Source organism: Morone saxatilis, unplaced genomic scaffold (assembly GCF_004916995.1).
Source record: "Morone saxatilis isolate NCDOM2014 unplaced genomic scaffold, NCSU_SB_2.0 Contig23, whole genome shotgun sequence".
Classification (NCBI taxonomy): Eukaryota; Metazoa; Chordata; class Actinopteri; family Moronidae; genus Morone; species Morone saxatilis.
In genome coordinates, this window is record NW_023339796.1 from 1,689,332 (window position 1) to 1,707,960 (window position 18,629).

General features: G+C 40.2%; 1 protein-coding gene across 1 annotated transcript in view; it reads right to left on the reverse strand.

The window, feature by feature from the left end:
- Nucleotides 1–7,671: 7,671 nt before the first annotated feature.
- Nucleotides 7,672–18,629, reverse strand: part of slco5a1b (solute carrier organic anion transporter family member 5A1b) — a gene marked incomplete in the record, with an annotated part of 195,945 nt that continues 184,987 nt past the window's right edge. The window contains 2 exon segments of the mRNA XM_035671467.1: nt 7,672–11,247; nt 14,094–14,167. Coding sequence (XP_035527360.1) covers nt 11,176–11,247; nt 14,094–14,167 — 146 coding nt within the window.

Genomic DNA, 18,629 nt, shown 5'->3' on the forward strand with positions numbered 1-18,629 from the left:
ACTTCACCTCCCAGCCACGTGTAGTTGTCAGCTGTTAGCCTGCACTTTCCCACTGCCTACTAGCAATAAGCTCTGACTCGGGAAGTCAGACACTCAAACCTCAGTTCCTAAATTCAGAAACATGCCCCGGGGACACTGCCCAGCACCGAATGTCAGACAGAGCAGTTACAGAGAAGCTGATTAAAAATAAAATAGAACTTCATGAAACTGTGAGCTTTTGACTCTGAATTAGAAATACATTTCCTATTCAGATAAATTAACATTCATTTATCCTGAGCTCACTGGGAGAGATTATTGTTTAAGAGGATCACAGTCCTACATCTCTTATGAATGAAAAAGCTGTTTGTGTGCGTCCATAAGCTGTGGCAGAGGTAGACAGAGGATCTCAACCCTGTTATTAGAAGTTATTATTTAACCAACACATAATTCATAGTGAGTTGAAAATGAAAATAATCACAGCTTTTTACACCACACTGACCACAGTATTAAAGTATCTAACCAACAGAACATTAAAAAAAACACTGCTCATTTTCCTGATTTGTCTAACAGGACATGAGTCTATTTTCAATATTTAAACTCACCGCCATGTTTTAAAAGCAGCTGTTGTTAATTGTTTAAAAAAAGTTTTTATTCAACACCTCTTTGGTCTGAGGACTTTTGGGAAATTTACATTCGGCTTACTAATTTTGGATAGTGATGGGAACTGTTGGCTCACATAAGTGACATGTGACAGAGTAAAGCTCTCCACTGATCACTGGACAGCGACAGGCTAATTATCTTACGTTAATACCAATACTGAATGCCTTTACCTAAAACAGTTTGCACGTTTTTTACATAAAAAGAAAATGGACACAGAAGTTAAAAAAGGTTCTGAACAAAAAGTCTGGATAAAGCAACAACCAGAGTCAACATCAGGGCGGCTCTTCCAACAGTAGCGAGAACTGGAGGACAGGTAATTATCTGGTTCGTTTGGTCTTGGGTGGAATTTTTGGCAGCTACTACGTATGAATGAGCTGAGGCACTGCGTGTTGATGTGTGTTGGATGAGTGGCTTTGGATGAAGACCTGAAAGGAGAAATCTAGCCGTCTCTTGCTAGTTTCTACCCTTAACTACCCTTGCTTTAAGTACAGAAAGGATGCGGTTAGCCTAGCGTAGTGTAAAGACTGGAAACAGGGCAAACACTTCTATCCAAAGTGTATAGACCATATAAGCACAATGTGTCAGTAGCCCAGAAGGGACAAACCAAACTGGCTCTAGATAGGGGCGTTCACAAGGTAGCTGCAATCTGCAACTGCACAACTAGATGTCACTAAATCCTACACACTGGACCTTTAGGTTCTCTTTTAAACATTAAATGTTGTTTCTAGTCAAAGTTTAAAGCTAAAATCTGTAAATATAATGTAAACATAAATCACATTGTATGTCGGATTGGTATTTTGTCACTCTGTAACTTGTGCTAAACATACACACACGCATACAAATACTGGGGTGTAAGGGAATAGTATGAATCAAACAAGATGTATTATTACAATATTATAATATACAAAAACAAGAGGAATAAAAAAAGCTGTATGTAAAACATACACACAGGAAATAAAATAAGTCTCCACCTTCCAACACATGAAACCAAAGCATTTTCAGCGGTGATCGTCCTTCATGTCCACCGACACACATCATATCTATCACTGTCCCATTCTCCTCCTAATTCTCCCACGTGCACATGTCAGTCTGGTCCGGCAGCCGCACATCATTTGTAATTATGCAAAACAGTCCTTTCTCGTTGCATGGAGCAAAGCAATTTTTCTATGCAAATGGTTAAATTCCCCGTGAGGGCCGCCATCGGACGCGTGCTTATAAACGTGCTAATGATGAGTGACGGCGAGCGATATTGGGGCCACCGCACGTGTGACACCGATGAAAATGATCAACTAAATGCCAGAAGTGTCCTCACAACGGGTGAACTGGGCAGGGGAGATGGGACCGAGTGGAGCGGCGAGAGTCACAGCCGTGGCCGTTGGTAATCCAATTGGACGAGGCAGTAATAAGAAGAGATCTGAGGGGTGATTTAAATGAAAGAATTTATTTATTTTTTTCATTTTTAATAATTTCCTTCAAGTCTCTTTGAGATGCAGGTTGAAGTGATAATCGTTCAAATCCTGCACAGCGCCGTACAAATACACCTGAACGTTGTATGATGATAATTGGGTCGTAAGTATTGCTGGAAATTGGGCTCAAACCATTTAAACTGCCCTCGGTCACCTTCACTGCGAAGATTTCCCCCCAGTGAAACAACCTCCTGATTATCTCACCCATCAGTTTAGACATGAAAGCCGGCAGAAACCTGCAGTTCAGGGGCCATTTACTTAAAGACTGCACGGCTTGGATTCCCGGGACAGGCTGGGACAATCAGTACCAAAAGAAGAATAAACAGAACAAGATCGTGACCCCCATTTTGTTCAAAGGTGATCTTTGATGTCAAATGTGATGCTAATTTATATGATTTCTATTTTGGTTGAAACTCGACATACAGATGGGTGAGAAAGAGACGCTAACGCTGCATGCACAAATTCATGAAGTCATTCATTCCATTTGTTACGACCCAAACAACCACAGAAGACACCTTTTAAACAACCAAATCAGTGGGATTCAGAGACATAGAGACAAACAACCGAGACGCAAGACCTCTCCTTCTGATGCTGGTATAGTGCTTCATTCCCAGGCCAGGTGCACCTCATTTAACAATCAGGTGTAGCACACCAGGGTGGAGCTAGTGGGAGCAGAAAGGGACAAATAACACAGGGATTGTGACTGACAGACAGTTCAAACTGGACTGTCGAAATTACGTACGTAAGTATTGTAAACTAAACATTTTGGCTTTGGTTAGACAAAAGAAAACTATTTTAACTTATTATCTACAACAAAAATCTTAATTATGATTTATACTTGTTGTGAAGGCAATCCTAGGGACCAAACTTGCCTTGAGGCTCCAGGTATGATGTAGTATGCAGTTAGTTAGTTACAGTTAGCCTGTATGTATAAAAATAACTTGAGAATTTTAAAATAAAGTATGTTTTGTACAGCAGAACAAATTTGATTTTTGAAAAGCAAAACAAAAATGATTCCGTAAAATAAACTGATAAACTGACATATTAAGCATCGGTTTTGGATAAAAACTGTAACTTTTGTTGCGGCCCAATGACGTTTTGATGGGTAAAACCAGGTTCCAGAGTGCAATCTTTCTCTGCACCATTACTATGATATGTAGAGACGTATTAATTACATCTGCAAAATACTTTTTGGGTCTTAAGAACTGCCTTTATTTGCCGAGCAGCGGCAGAAATTAAATATTGTTCATTTCAGTTAACAAAAATGCTAAAAGTGGTGCACATGCACGTAAAAACTAGATTTTGCTGTCTGAACCTTTAATGTAAAAGTGCAAACGGAGCCATTATAGGCCCCTCTGTGCCCTTTAGACGAGTACTCAACCCACAAAACATCAGTGACAGGAGTCTGCTGGTGCTGGAAGCTCCCAGGTGAAAGATTTTACAAACTTGTTTTTAGGACTGAGTTTTATTTTATGTGTGCTCAGTAAACCCTCAGATAAATAACCAGTTAAATGTGATATGACAGTGTTTGTGTGTGATTGCCATTCACGCTGACATTTCAGAGACTGTCCACGACGGCTGCTATTGATCACTCACTCACAGAATATCCAACTGCGTGCGTATGCTCCTCGCAGACTAATGTACGAATGGGTGGCAAAACATTTGAACTGCCGTTGTTAAACTGCAGACGTCTCGTTTTGGAACAAAACTCCTGCATCTGTCTGTGAACTGCAATAAGCCTCTCTGATTTCTTCTCGCTGCGAGAATAACAATGTCCCATTAGCAGCCCCGGCAGTGACACGGCGAACAGCTACTCCATGCTTTTACAAATAGCAGCAGATGATTTTGAACTGCACACAGACATGACTGCTGACTTTCAGGGAACCTCATTAGCTAGCGGGAGAATAACTGACAATATTTCCGCTGAAGCTGCGTGTGGACAGAAAGCCTGAGTAATATTATTACTGCATGCTCGGGCATCGTGTTTAGATGTGAAATAAAGTCTCAGTGCATAATGCTGCTGTCTGCAAGGACAAAAAAGTCGAGGCGATTATGTCGTCTTTTTTCCCCTTTTTTTCTTGCATTAAAAGTTCTCAAATTCATTTATTTGCTGAATGAGTTTCATGACCTCACAGGCCCTTAAAAGCCTGTTAAAATCCCCATTGTACTGTTTCAAATAGGCCTACGTGTCAAAGGGAATATAAACATATTTCCACATCCTTGAAAACTTAATATTTGCAAATACAAGCGTGTGTGAGATTTTTTTTCTTCATAGTAAACTCAACTCATCATCTTTACAGCTTCTTTCACCGAGAGCCCGAATCCAACAGTGGTTTGGCCTTGAAATCAAGAATATGAATTAGTCAATTACAGTGGCAATGTATCAACTACAATCCTATTGTAGATGTTTTCTGTCTTTAAAGAAAGGCTTCTCTGAATTTCTGTATACACTGCACTGAAAATGAAGTAATCACTCATGTAACTACTCAGAAAAACTGATGAGTCAAATGCTGCAGACAAAAGGAGTGAGGTCAAAGAAAGGTTTACTCTGTCGTTGCTCAACGTAAGTCCAAATTAAATGCAGGGAATGGGTCATAACAAGGCAAGAGGACAGAGGGCTAAAATGCTACAACTGGGATGGCACAATAGACAGTATGGCAGGGAATCAAGGCTAAAGGGCAGGTATATTTTCTGGGGAGTTAATTAGAGAAGCGGGAGCAGGTGCAGATGGGCGTGGAGGTCATGTGATGTAAAAAAAAGTCAGAAACACACTGATGGACTGGGAGGGAATGGCTGGTTCTGAAAACACGAGGACAGTTGTGAGCTGCAGCACTAACTAATGCACTATGGAATACTTCTCATAGCAATCAAGTTTCTTGGACAAATAAGAAATCGGATGCTCAGTCCCACCAGAAACCTCCTGTCTACGCCTGTGCCGGTGTCACTCACATCCACAGCCAACAACGACAGGTGCAACGCCGACTGGCAGGTATCAGACCACCTAAAGTCATCCTATAATAACCCACCATTGATAAACAATGGCAAATGTTGAAGTTGAAAGTTTAAAATGTTGCTTTTTTAATGGTTGTGTGCACACAATTTTCTATTAACCACTGTTGAATGGGGCTAGTGGCTGAAGTCTCAGTCACCTCGGACAATAAAACCAAAACTATCTGCATCACTACATTCTAGGGTGTAGTCTTTAAATTCCCATTAAAAAGTAAGCCACAATGCAAATTACTGGAAACACTAGGTAAACCAAGTAAAGTGTATCTGAATAGCACCTTTTCAAAGATAATTCAAAGAAGAAGAAAGATTTTTTTTCATCTAATGAAGTCTTCAATGAAGCTGCTATCATGTGAACCAAATCTAAGACCCAAAACTTCTGCACATTTGCTGGCTCCTACTTCAAGGCATCTTTCTCAGATCCATCCTGATCCCTGCTGCTGTGAGTCTGCATATAGAACGGTGGAAGATGCCGTCCGTGTTCAGCTTGGTGTGAAAATACAACACTTAGACACTCTAAATCTCCTCATATGACTCATCATTGAAGAAAGCAGCATCTCGCTAAATCGATTTCCCTACTTCCTACTCTCTAAGTCAACACTGCTGGCCAGCAACACTAGCTTATGTACCGAGGTCGTTTTCTCCACGATCAATACCAAGCTGCTGTTTCACCTGAATAAGCACTCTAAAAAAGCTATTCATCCACTCCGCTTCATCTAAAAAGACACTGGGTGAATAATAATGCCACGCTGGTGTCATGCCTATGTGTAAAGAAAACATAGAAATTGCATTATGGCAACAGAAAGGCTTTTAAATTGAGGGGCTGATTGTTACAACCGTTAATAACAAACAATCAAACCCATCTGAAATGTTCATAGTTTTAAAAATCAGAATGTCTGCTGTGAAAAAAGCAGATGACGACATGGGTTGCTCTTAGTGCTCCAATCATGTAGAATTAGTCTAAACTCTGCAGCTGTGTGGAGCTTTTTAGCTTGTTTTAGCTCATATTTTTGGTGTTACAGCACATTTACTGTACGGTTCAGTTCCAGCATCTCTGTCTCCTAGAAATTACATTTGTATATCACAAACCTTTTATGAAATACTACATTTATGCAACATGGCCGAGTTGCAAGGAGGTGGTTGGAGAGGACTGTTGCACCACAGTAATGTTGGTTAAGGTTAGGGAAAATGTTAAATGCTAATAAAAAATGCTGCAGTCACTACGAGTGTTTAGATAAAGATATTTGTTCAATACATTTCCCTAAGAACGTATTTTCTGTTGTAAATTAGTTATAACGATTTCTAGGAGAAGGGGCTGGTCTCCATCTCCAAAATGGAACATCGAGCAACTTCATAGTCACATATTTTTCTCTGCATAGCCGTTGCATTTTACAAAGTCAGCCAAACCTTTTATCATGGATTTTATTATCCGTGGCGTTGAATCTGCTTTACGCTTACATTACTTCTCACGTGGTTTGGTTTCATGATTGGTGTCACTAGTTGTTTCCATTTTCCAGTGGCTTGAGTTGTGCTGTCCTAGTGCAGGTGGATGGTTCCCAACCTTTCCTATCATTGAGTTAATGGACCACTGACTACATGACATATTTAATGGATATTTCATATTATATTCAATGCATTACAATAACAATACAGAACAACTGACAAACTGTACAATGAACCCAGATAGTGAACACAATAACTGAGCCATTTGGATGAATTTTGAGCAGATTCAGCATCCTAATAATTTTAGGGAACTTTTCTTTTTAATTTTATTATTACAATCATACATACTTAATAGGCTTCTTTTTTGACAAATACAGTGTTTAAAATGCTGAGATACAGGCCTACTGTTTTTTCTTTCACCCCTTAAATTCAAGGCCTCGCAACCTCCTGTGAAGCTTTGGTGACCCCTAAGTAAGTAAGCAATGCGTAGGAATGGATGGAGCAATATGGACTTATTGCTTATTGTTGTTTAGCGTACTTTTTGACAAGATGCAAATCCTTCAGTGACTTTTTATAGCTGGAATTATGGCCACTGTGTACTTGTGTACTAATTTAAAATCTATAAAAGAAAAGCTTTTGCATTTTTTTCATTTTCCTCTTGAACAAAGCGAAAGCGAACTGACCCTGAGACTTAATACGTTTACCGATCATGACTTCTGTGTGACCTGCGATTATCAGTGGAAAGACTGAAGTGTAGCTCTTCCCTGCGAGTAACTCTGAAGTGTAAAATTGTGAATGAGAAACAGAGAGCTGCTGAAGGACAAGAGTAGGTGTTCTCAGAAAACTTTCACTGGATGAGTGTAGAATAAAAAGTTTGGAAAATGGTGAATGACGAGCTGCAAACATGATGACGCTTTCTATCAGGCCTAACCTAGCGACACTGTATCTGATTTAAAATGCAGCCGGTTGTTCAGAGCTCTATAAAACAGATGTTTCACCGCCCACCCAGATGGTAAAAAATTATTGTGTACAGTTACGCCCCAAGCATAAGTTTTATGTACGGCAGTGGTAAGACAGAGAAAGGAGACAAAACTCACAAGTCAGGATTGCATTACGATACTGCATCAACAATGACACTTTATTCACAAGTTGTTTACACCAATAGAACAAAATATCTTCTGTTTTTGTTTTTATTTTGTTTATGTACAGTGTTAATGCAACAGACCAGCCATCTATTGATATTTGATATTGAGTGTGTGAAATAAATAACAGCATTGGGGGATATGACCTACTGAGCATCCTCCATGAAGAAAAAACACCCATAATAACAAGTTTGACTCATTAAAAATGGCCGGTAGAATCAGAAAATTTCACTTTCACTTATTTCCACATCTTTATAACATACATGACAGTATCTTTAAAAAGGCAGACAAATTAAGATCTCATTCTACATCAAACAAGCTGTTATAACGAGCATTTCTTGCAGCATGTTTCACTTTTGTGATGAAAAATGGAGTCGACTCCAACAACATGACACCGGCTTGCTGCGGTGTTGCATCATATTGATACTGCACCACCTTTTAACTCGCTTTAACCATGATCTGCACTGTTTAGAGATGATAATCCTTGGCTTTTGCACTGTTAAGGTGCACTTGGAGCTTCTTGTGCAATACATAGTCTGAAATAAAGTGAAGAGATAACCAACATTTGTTTGTTTGCTTGAAGAGCTTTGCTAAGATTGTCTTGAGGCCACAGGAAAGTACAGCGCGCTAAGTAAATAGCCATGCACTTGTAGCATAGTGTATGCAAGTCATATTATTGGTGATTCAGATATGATTAAACATACTGAAGTAGAATTTGAATGATAGGATCTGTCAGCCTATCGAAAGTAGTGAAATTAAGTTGATTTTCCACAAACTATGAGCTGTTTCCCAAAGTCATCTTCATGGATGTGTTCACCCCAAATGTTAGTAGTGTTTTGTTCTCTTGAGCTCTGTTCTCTTAGAACTAGCTTTGAATGTTATCCAAGTCAACGAATATTTACCACAAAACTACCACAAGTAGTAGTTTGTGAGTATTATTTCTCTCAGCCCACAAACGCAGTGATTTATGGGTAAAACCAAGCCTTTTCCTTGAGAGATCTCTTGTGTTGGGAAAGCCAAGAAAAACAAAATGATCTCTAGGCTTGTATTCGACATCAGAAATGGCCAATACACACTTATGAATAATGTTATTGTTGTTTAAAAGCCTAAGCAGGCCTCTAATTGTGCAGTGGGAGTCTTAAATAAGCCAAGTACAAAAATGCACCACGGCTCAGACTAGTGTGAGTGATTGCATCTAATGCATGACGGAAAGTTACAGATTTTTAATGTAGTCTGCTTTCATGGCAGCCACTGGGTTCCATTCATTTCCATACAATCGGATAATCAACTAGCAGACTCTTCAAAATCCACTCTGCATTATCTTGTAACAATAATTACTCCACTAATAGATTCTTATCCTCGACAGAAAACGGAAACCAACAGGCTGCCTGGAATATAGATTAAATAACACGTTCACAAGACAGGAACATGATTTGGTTAGCAGCAACGTAAAGAACAAGTAGTTTGTAGTAAATGGGTTTAAACATGCTCCTTTCATTTACTACAGAACAAAAACCTAGCTAGTCTTAAGATGGTTTTGGGAAAACCAGCTAACGAGTGTCACTGCAAACTAGTTTCAATGCAATAAAGGTTCAGCTACTGTACATGTACAAATCATCCATTAATGCTACATAGAAGAACTGCTATTCAGAAGCAAGACTATCCTCTTTTATCATAAAACTTCTAGTCAGAGACACTTTATTGTAAAATGGCCTCATTCCAGTGCTCTGTAGTTCAAAGTAATTAATGATTCATTATTTAAAGAACACAATTCACACTTCTCTCACAAACTTTTGGACAGATGGTAACTTCCTGCCCCCAGATTATTAAAGACAGCACGTTCTTCAGTGTTTATCAGAGTGATTTTCATTAAGTAGCAGCACAGCAAACCTTTAATCCACAGGTTAATCCGCTGGAATAAGGCCATTTTAAAATGAAGCGTTGCACACTAGCACTCGTTTCCAGGTGGCTGGACACACTTACCAATCCTTCTACTGTGTTTTTATTAAGGCAGACATGAGTGTAACTTCACTGACAAGCCACAATATTGGTTGTCCACAAGAAATAACGATTCAGGTTGAAGAAACACAATATTGCTTCTACTGGGATAATGAAAATTACACATTGAAAAAAATATATATCCATGTTATTTCACCTCACATTCTGTACCAGCATCTATTATTTTTCTTAAAATAAGTGGGAAATTGCAGATGTTTCATGGAGTTGCTCCACACTTTGAAAACAACATTCTACTGGCAGTTTTTCATCACTTGCTGTTAAGAAAAATAATCCTCAACGGGAGATGAAATCACTCTTTTAGAGTATTTTGCCTCATATCTACCTTACTGGCATGGATGAGTTACACTGTGACACTCTAGCATACTGCATGAAAACACATCAGAAAGCATAGCACTAAAAATCAGACACAAATACGATTTTTGTGATACGAACATGATGATCAACATCACACACACACACACACACTCAAAAGACCAGTCAAGGGCGTCAATTTGGTGAAATAGCAAAGTGGGAAATACTTACATTGAACATTATTTGGGAAATTATATGCATATCTAGGGCCGCAGTTAATGATTGTTTTCATTACTGATTCATTTCTGGACTTAGTTTAGTCAATATAGTTTCAGAAAATGGTGAAAAATGTCTGTTGTAGAGCCCAAGATGATATCGTCACATTTATTCAATTTAGAATTATAAAAACATGTGTTTTCATTTTGATAAAAGTGATTTTGGTTGGATGGTCAGAGCTTTAGTACAACTACAGTAATAATGATTCCCAAATCCTGCCATACCCAACTGACGCCCATGAGGTCAACCTCGCCTAGAAACATAAACAGTGATAAACATACTCTTAACAGAACATAGAGAAACATTTTTATCAAGCTATCAAAACATGTTTAAATGTCACTTTGGAAAACAGGCTGCATGGATCGTTTACAATAGAAGGAAGGTCTATCTATGTACAGGATTGGTTCAATGGTTTCCTGGCACAATGTTTACTAAGATGGAAGGTGAGAGGGAGATGAGAAGAAGTGAAAGGATGAACTAAGAGGAGAGGAGGCAGGAGGAGAATAAGGAAACAAAGGGAGAGAAAAGGAGGAGATATTTAAAAATAGAAGATGAAGGATTGGATAAAAGTAAAGAATGAGACAATCGCCATTTGGAGGACACAAGAGGAAGTAAAAAGGAAAAGGTAGGTAAAGACAGAAACAAGAAAACAGGGAGCAACAACACAATGTGAAAAAAGAGAAGAGGAGGAGTGGACAGGAAATACAAGATAAAATGAAAAACAATTAGACTGAAGGAAGAAAAGGAGACCGGAGAAACTGGGATGACATGTAGGACAAGACAGAAGGGGAGAATGACAGGAGACGGGACGAGGAAACATAATAATTGGGACCATCCTCTAGGTTAGATAGTAGAGGAGAATGAGGAGGTCCATCAGAAGGAGGTGCTCCTTCCTACTGTGGAAGAGCTTTCAGAATGGCGTTCACTTCCTCCGCAACGGCCGTCAGCGCAAACTCAAATTGGTCCTGCAGAGAGACAAAGAAACGGGAAAAAGTTTAAAGTACTGAAACACACTTGGAGAAGCAACAGTCTGGAGTGAAGTGTATTAGTCACAAGTTTAATTTCAGGGATACGAGCTGCCAAAGAACCCTTTGGCAAGATGATGAACCTGGTGTTCAACAACTTGGATGATCAGCTTTGGCTAGTTCACAAAAGTCCTACAAAATGCTACTTTTGTTCCCAACACTTGTATAGTTTTAGTTCGATTTACTAACTGAAATCTCTCTGAACAGTGTCCCCTTGGTGTCCAGCTGAGAGAAGCTCTGAGTTGATAAAAAAATCTTGATACATTACTAACTAACACCTCAGTTGAAAATCATGAGCATTAATCTGCAGCCTGGTTTCAGTCAAGAGCACCAGTGAACACTAATGTTGGGTAACGAGTTCCGGCTCACAGTCGGCGTTCCAGTTCATCCCAAAGGTGTTAGAAGGGCTTGAGGAAGGACTCTGCGAGTGTGAAAACCAATTTCTTCATGGAGCCGGCTTTGTGGACGTGGGCATTGTCATGATGAAGGGACAAACACAAACTGTTTCCAGAACTTTAAAGAAAGCCTCACATCAAAGGTATGTGAAGATATACGGAAAAAAGTGTGTTTTATTGCCCCGAGTTTTGCCTCTCAGTCTACATACGTGCTTCCCTAACACTGTGATTGATGGAGGAATGTATGCTGCCTGAGATTAAGCCTGCAGACATAACTCAGGGCTGAAAAAAAAATACACTTTTTTGTTTCAGACCAAATCCAAGTACTTACATGTGTACTTGCCAATACCAAGTACCGATATGAGTACAATGACTTTGAAAACATGTTTTATTTCCATCAGATGTTCACTTTCTGACTTTGACAAATTAAATGTTGCTAATGTTTCCCCTTCGTCTACCTGCTCAGCAAAGCTTTGGTTCTCTGCCCGAACCCGGTAGGACCCAAAACAACCTGCTGGATCAGGCAAAGACACAAAACCTTCATGGTGCGGGCTTGGTTTGGGTTTTTTGCCCGATCAGAGTTCAGGCGCAGTATCGGAGTAGTTTTATGATTACAATTACAAGTACATAAGCACAGTATTGGATCTGATAACTGTTTCAATATATCTAGTAATGATAATGTGCTCAAATGCGAGAATTATATAATAAAACATTAGGCAGCAAAGAACAGTGGTATGTGTTGTTTATCTAAAAAGTCATATTTAGTTGTGTTTAGAAGACCTACACATGCTTAACCTTTAGTTTATTGTATCAGTCCAGGAAGCGGAAGATTAATGGTCCAAACAACACCTTTCCTCATCAAAATCAGAAATGAAATCCGAGTGCTGAGGCTGGGACTCCCTGACCACAAGGGGAATCAATGTGTGAGAGAGCCGTGACAGCAGCTAGCTCAGGATACATGGTTTAATAAAGCCCCGATCGATACCACCAATGTTTTACACACATCTTGGCTTTTCTTTCTAATTATGTTCACAGATCAGCCGGTAATTGAAGTTTCCAGACTGACCTGGCATCGGCCTGCGTACAGTGTGACAAGGAATGACTCTAGTTGTTTCAGGTAAAGCTCTGAGGTCTGTGCAGAAGTGTGATTTACAGTATATGGTAATTTTGTTTAAAAGGATTCCTAACTTTACAATATGTTTAACTTTGTGACCTCTTCCATTCACTCTAATAATAACTCTCCATGGTTCTCCAGAGTTTTAACCCCCTATTTGAATTCTGTACATATTCCTCTATGATCTGGGCAGACCTGACTATAATACCTGTTCAATTACTTTTTAGAAATCGATTGATCTTGCCTGATGTGGAGGAATGAGTCCCAAAAAACTGCAAATCCAGCCTATCTCAGAAACGAGGAATAAAGACTACCAGCCAACCTGAAACTTTCCAACACAATGAAGTTTTAATGGAGGCTCGACTGATTGTAGGAGAGGCCGTACTGTGACGGGAAGGTCACAAGTTTGACCCTAGCAAACTGTCAACGATGAGATGACATGTTTCAAACACCTAACACAACATTTTTTTTCCTCCTGACAGTGCAGAAGCACCTTTAGCATTGACAGAGGACACCTGTCTGTTAGACAATGTGCTTACAATGATCTTTGCTTACGGTTTTTAACTAGTGTGCCGTTCTCATCGGCGTTGGGGAAGTTAGTGACGCAGCAGTGGCGCTTTCAGAAGACCAGTAATGACTGCAAATCTAACAGTAATGGAATATATTTCATCACAGCTACTACAGCCTTCACTGCAATGAATCAGCCCAATGAATAACACCAAAAATTATGTAATGTCACATGTCAACGTGACTAATAAATAAATATTGATCAGCGCGATCATGAGACCGATGCTACATTTTGTAATCTTGCAGTGTTAGGTGACGGCACACTGTTACAATAATTATTTCTCCAATCTTAAACGCAGGGCATCTCTGTTTTATCTTACACTGGTGACCTCATTTGGAGCCCAGTAGTGATCAGGGTTGGCACCACCGTATCAAAGTCAATGTATTAATTACAACCAAACTTATCAGAAAAATGAACACTTGAACATCTGCCACCAGGGGGCAATCAATATATTTTGGCTTCACTTTTTAGGATCTGTAATTTCCTCCATCTTTTATATGTCAATGGGGACATGCTGTGTGTAAAGCTCCTTACTTGACCTATTCTATGTGTATATTAATGCAATGACCTCATCACACTCTTTAAAATGTAAATGTTAGATTTTAACAGTCTAAGCTTCTGTTTGTACAGTGTATCACTTTCTGTGGCCTGTGACGTTTTCCACCTGAACGGACAGATTCAGGTGTGTGTGTGTGTGTGTGTGTGTTACCTTGGTCTGAACCATTCCCGGCCTCTGGTCCCGCAGGTGCTCCAGAGTTGCTGCAATATCAATCTCCTTGGCACCTGTCATACGCACACACACAAACAAACAAAAGCACACACATATGAAATGGTGTTGGATTGTGTTCAAAGCGCCACCAAGATAATCCAGCTAACATCTGTCAATCTGGTGTTTTATACCGACTCCCTTCAGAACAGCGAAAGGCGATTACATTCATCCTCTTTGCTCAAACAAACACACACACACAGACTCTACAAACTGCTAGGTGGTGGTGTTTTGTTGTCGGGATAAAAAAAGATAAAGAGGGAAAGGAAACTGTTGGAGAGGACTTTGTGAGGGAAATCACAGGCCCGCATGTTTGTGGCCTTTTCTAAAAGAAACTGAGCCGATCTTAAAGCTCCCTGTCAGGCTTTGATAGTCGTCCTGTAGCCTTTGAGCTCATGAAGGTTGCCTACCAGAGCTCCGTCAGCCCCTGCCAAAATCTGACATGCCTCTGTGTGTGTGTGTTTGTGGGTGTGTGTGTGTGTGTGTCGGGGTCCCCTGTATATTTGCCAATCAGCCTGACTGCGTGCCAGACTGGCAAGATGCCCCGCAGCTAACGAAAGTGTGGCTGCCGGCAGTCGGCTGAATGACCTCTGGCCAAACAGCGGTCAGATTAGCAGACATTGTGATATATTACAAACAGATTATTACCTCGTTTAGAGACAAACACAGAGAAACTGTGCCTGAAGTGCACTAACATCAGGAAATCCTGGAAATTAATTAAAATGACCAAATAGTCTGGAAATTATCCATGTTTTCCTGGCTTTTTTTGTATTTTAGCTCTTCATTCAGATTGCCTACACAAACCTTGGAGTGGAGGATAAACGGTATTACGCAAAGTAGAACTGACTTGCAGTGATGTTTTTAATCAAATTTCTTGTTGCTGTGGTTGATAAATATCTGCACTGTAATGTTAATTGCACTTTCTAGAGGATGAATTTTCTGTAAAAAAAAGATTAATTCTATTTGATTTGAACTGTTACTGCAGTTTATATGACTGCTTGTAAGCAAGGGATGTCCTGTATTGTGTAAGAAAATGTCCTGGAAAGGTCCATATTTTGGCTGTATTTGTATTTTGTTGTTGATTTTAGTTATTCTTACTATTTGTAAAGACACAATTATGAGTGAAGATTCTTTTTAAAATGGAACGTCAGCAAGGTTACTGTTCATCTCTTATAGTAACTTATATTCAAGTGATGACTTAAGGGAGTTCTGAGGTTTGACGCTCTTAATGTGGATAAATGAATAAAGATGAATGAATAATATATTACATAATCTTTATATATATTAATGTGACTTTACTGAACAACATTTCTGTCTAAGACTAATATCTGCTGGCTGGCAAATAAACTTTAATTACTTCTATAAGTCCCATTTATAATGACCTCACGTCGCCTTATAATGTCAGAGAAGCATAACTAATAACTACAGGTACCAAACCATTAGTTGATAGAAGCAGCAGGAAGACAGAGACGATGTGAAAAGAGTGGAGGTAAAAAATAGATGTTAAGGAGGAAGGAAGACATCTCAAAGAAACAGAGAAACTGACTGGGAGGGAAAAGAGACCAGAGAGAGAGAGAGAGAGGGAGAGAGAGAGAGAAGTGGGGGCAACAATTAAATCTACAAAGAACAAGAGAAAGAAAAAAAAACATTTAATTTGTTTTCTGTCCACCCGTTTTTTCTCCTCTTCCTCTCCCTCCTCCTCCTCTACCAAATTTCTAGAAACAAAAAGCGCAAGAAAGTCTCTACTTTTTTTTTGTGTGACGACGATTAGATACACACTTTCTCTTTCCTTGCCCGCACAAGAAGGAAAAGAATGTGGACAGCGGCTCATCCTCCACACACCTTCTATGCTGGTGCACCAGTTTGTGCCTTTTTTTTTTTCTTTTGTACAACACAATAAGCCAGACCCTTCTAGCCAGGAAAGCGCAACAACTACGTACTCACTGCAGAGTTTGTCTTTCTGTTGCGGGGAGAGACTGTAACAGAGCGGAGGCGGCCATTGTCAGTTCTGATAAACCTCAAATCGGAACGGAAACGAAAATAAAATCCGCCTTAGCGAGCCTCTCCCTTTGCAAAACCTTGAAGGAATGGGGAAGAGGAAGGAAAAAAAAAGCCGAGAAGGTATAAAAAACCCAAGCGGCATTTTGAAACTTCCCTCGCCTCCCGGGCCACACCCCTTCAAGAGTTGGAGGTCGCACGAGTACGACTGAGGCAAGAGGGTGTAAGAAAAGAGAGAGAGATGGGAGCAAAAAAAGGGACTTAAAGGAGGGCAGCAAGAGAGACCGCACGAACGCCAGCCGAGGCGCGCCGGGTCCCAGCTGGACCGTGAAGAAAAAAAATAACAGAACCCAACCACACAACTACCACAACCCAAGACAGCGAGGTTCATTTACGGATCTAGAGAGAGAGTTGGTGAAATAAAGGCGTGCGGGTGGTGTGGCGGGCACTTAAGCAAAGCGAGCACCACAGAGTATCCTTAAATATGAAAAAAGCGAAAAGGGAAAACAAAACGTGAGAACAAAAGCAATACTCCCCAACCCCCTGCGTCAAACCACCAGGCCCGCAAACAATACTCAAGAATCAACAATTAACATAAATCTGGCGCGCACACAAAAAGAGCCGAAGGCAGAGAGAGGAAGAGGAGGAGGAGCGAGAAGGAGGGAGGAGGGAGGGAGGAACGCGAGTGATTTGTGTCTAAGGAGCGAGAAGCGGAAGAGGCGCAAAAAGGAGGAGGAGGAGGGAGGGAGGAGGAGGGGAAAGGTCTTGATCAGGGATGGGGGAAAACCTGGGGGCCCTACACTCTCAGGACAGACAAAAACCACCAAAAAAGGGGGTTGAGGCTGAGGCGCCAGGAATGTAGAGTGGACGAAAAACCAAGGCAATACAGAGGAAGAAGACAATATTACTCAACGAGGTAAAAAAAGACTAATTGGAAAACACCGATAATGAATGATCAGTGACCAGAAAGAACGCAACCTGCATGTCTTACACGACAAAAAAAAATAAAAGAAGTGGTAGTGGCTTATAAAAAGGATAGGAAAAAAATTTTTGGTGAGTGTTGACTAAAAATAACTAAAAGACGCAGGGAAGATCCCATTAAATATAAGAATCACGAAAGACTTTAATTTTGAGAAAATAACCGATACCTCCTTTACGTCTAGTTTGGGAAGGAGGAATATAAAAGACCGGAGGCGTGAGAAAACACACAACAATCATGGATCTTGGGTTTGGTGCTTTTCTGTTTAATTTGTAATCCCCTTCCTTCTTAAATCACGCCTGTCCTTTGTCGCTTTCCAGTTGTACTGCCCCCCGCCCCCTAATTTTAGCCATTTTCCCTGTTCCCATGTGTGGAGTTTTTTGTTGCGTATGCTTTGACAAATCAGGATTTGGACATCAAATGCAAGAGTACCCAGAACAGATTAATTGATATTAATCAGGCCATTAAAAACACTGCATATATGCAATAAATCTAACAAGGAAACACGGGGAAGGCGCGCCCAGCACACACAGGGCTAACAACTCGCGGGCGAAACAGACAAAAAGAAGGGAAACACAGATCAATACCAAAGGGAGGAAGGACAGGAGAGAACACGTGACATAATCAGGAAGCAGCGAAAACCACAAAACGGGAGGGGAAAACAGACAAAAGACAGGAAGTTGAGTTCAAAACCAGACACAAGAAGACAAGAATTACAAAATAAAAGAAAAGAGCAATCAAACCAAAATCAGACAACATAAAGGTATATAGGATAAATTCAGGGAGGATTTCAATGACGAAAAAGACCTCTGTAGTACATGTAATAAAATATTAGAATCAGTTAAGTACCACTGAGCCTATTAAAAGTCCTCGCACCGACGTTGATGAGACAGATAACCGATGACGGCGGAGGTGATGCCCAACACAGACAGGAGAGAAAGAAAGCAGAAGACAAACAGCATCACGACTCAATCAGGATATGCTCATAAACAAATCCTCCACAGCCCAGACCTATATGGCTGTGGTAGTAAAATGAGAGTCAGCACTACTGAAATTCTACAGGTCTTTTAAACTATTATACGAAACACGTCGCAGTTAAATTGATCCTTTTCTTAATCCGACCTAGCAAAGAACCATTCTATTTCTATGTGTCATGATAAAAAAACTTTGAAAAGAAAATTTTGAATCTGTCCTCTGGCTTGAGTGACTCACTTCACCTGCTTTGTCTGTTTTACACAGGTTGTTACGCCCAAAGCCCATAATAAATTTCACCTGCTCTCTCTGTCCAAAAATAATCGGAAAAAACAGTTCTCCCCGGTGTTCAGCCCTTAGTTCCGCCCCCCCCCCCCCCCTCCGCTGCCGTCTTGGAGATTCTATTCTGTTGCATTCTTACTTTTTATGACTATTAAATCAAGCAAAAATCCTTCTTCCTGTACGGTCCCTCATTGTCCAATCGATCCAACGCCTAACCCAACAAACAAATCCACACATGGGAAATCAGG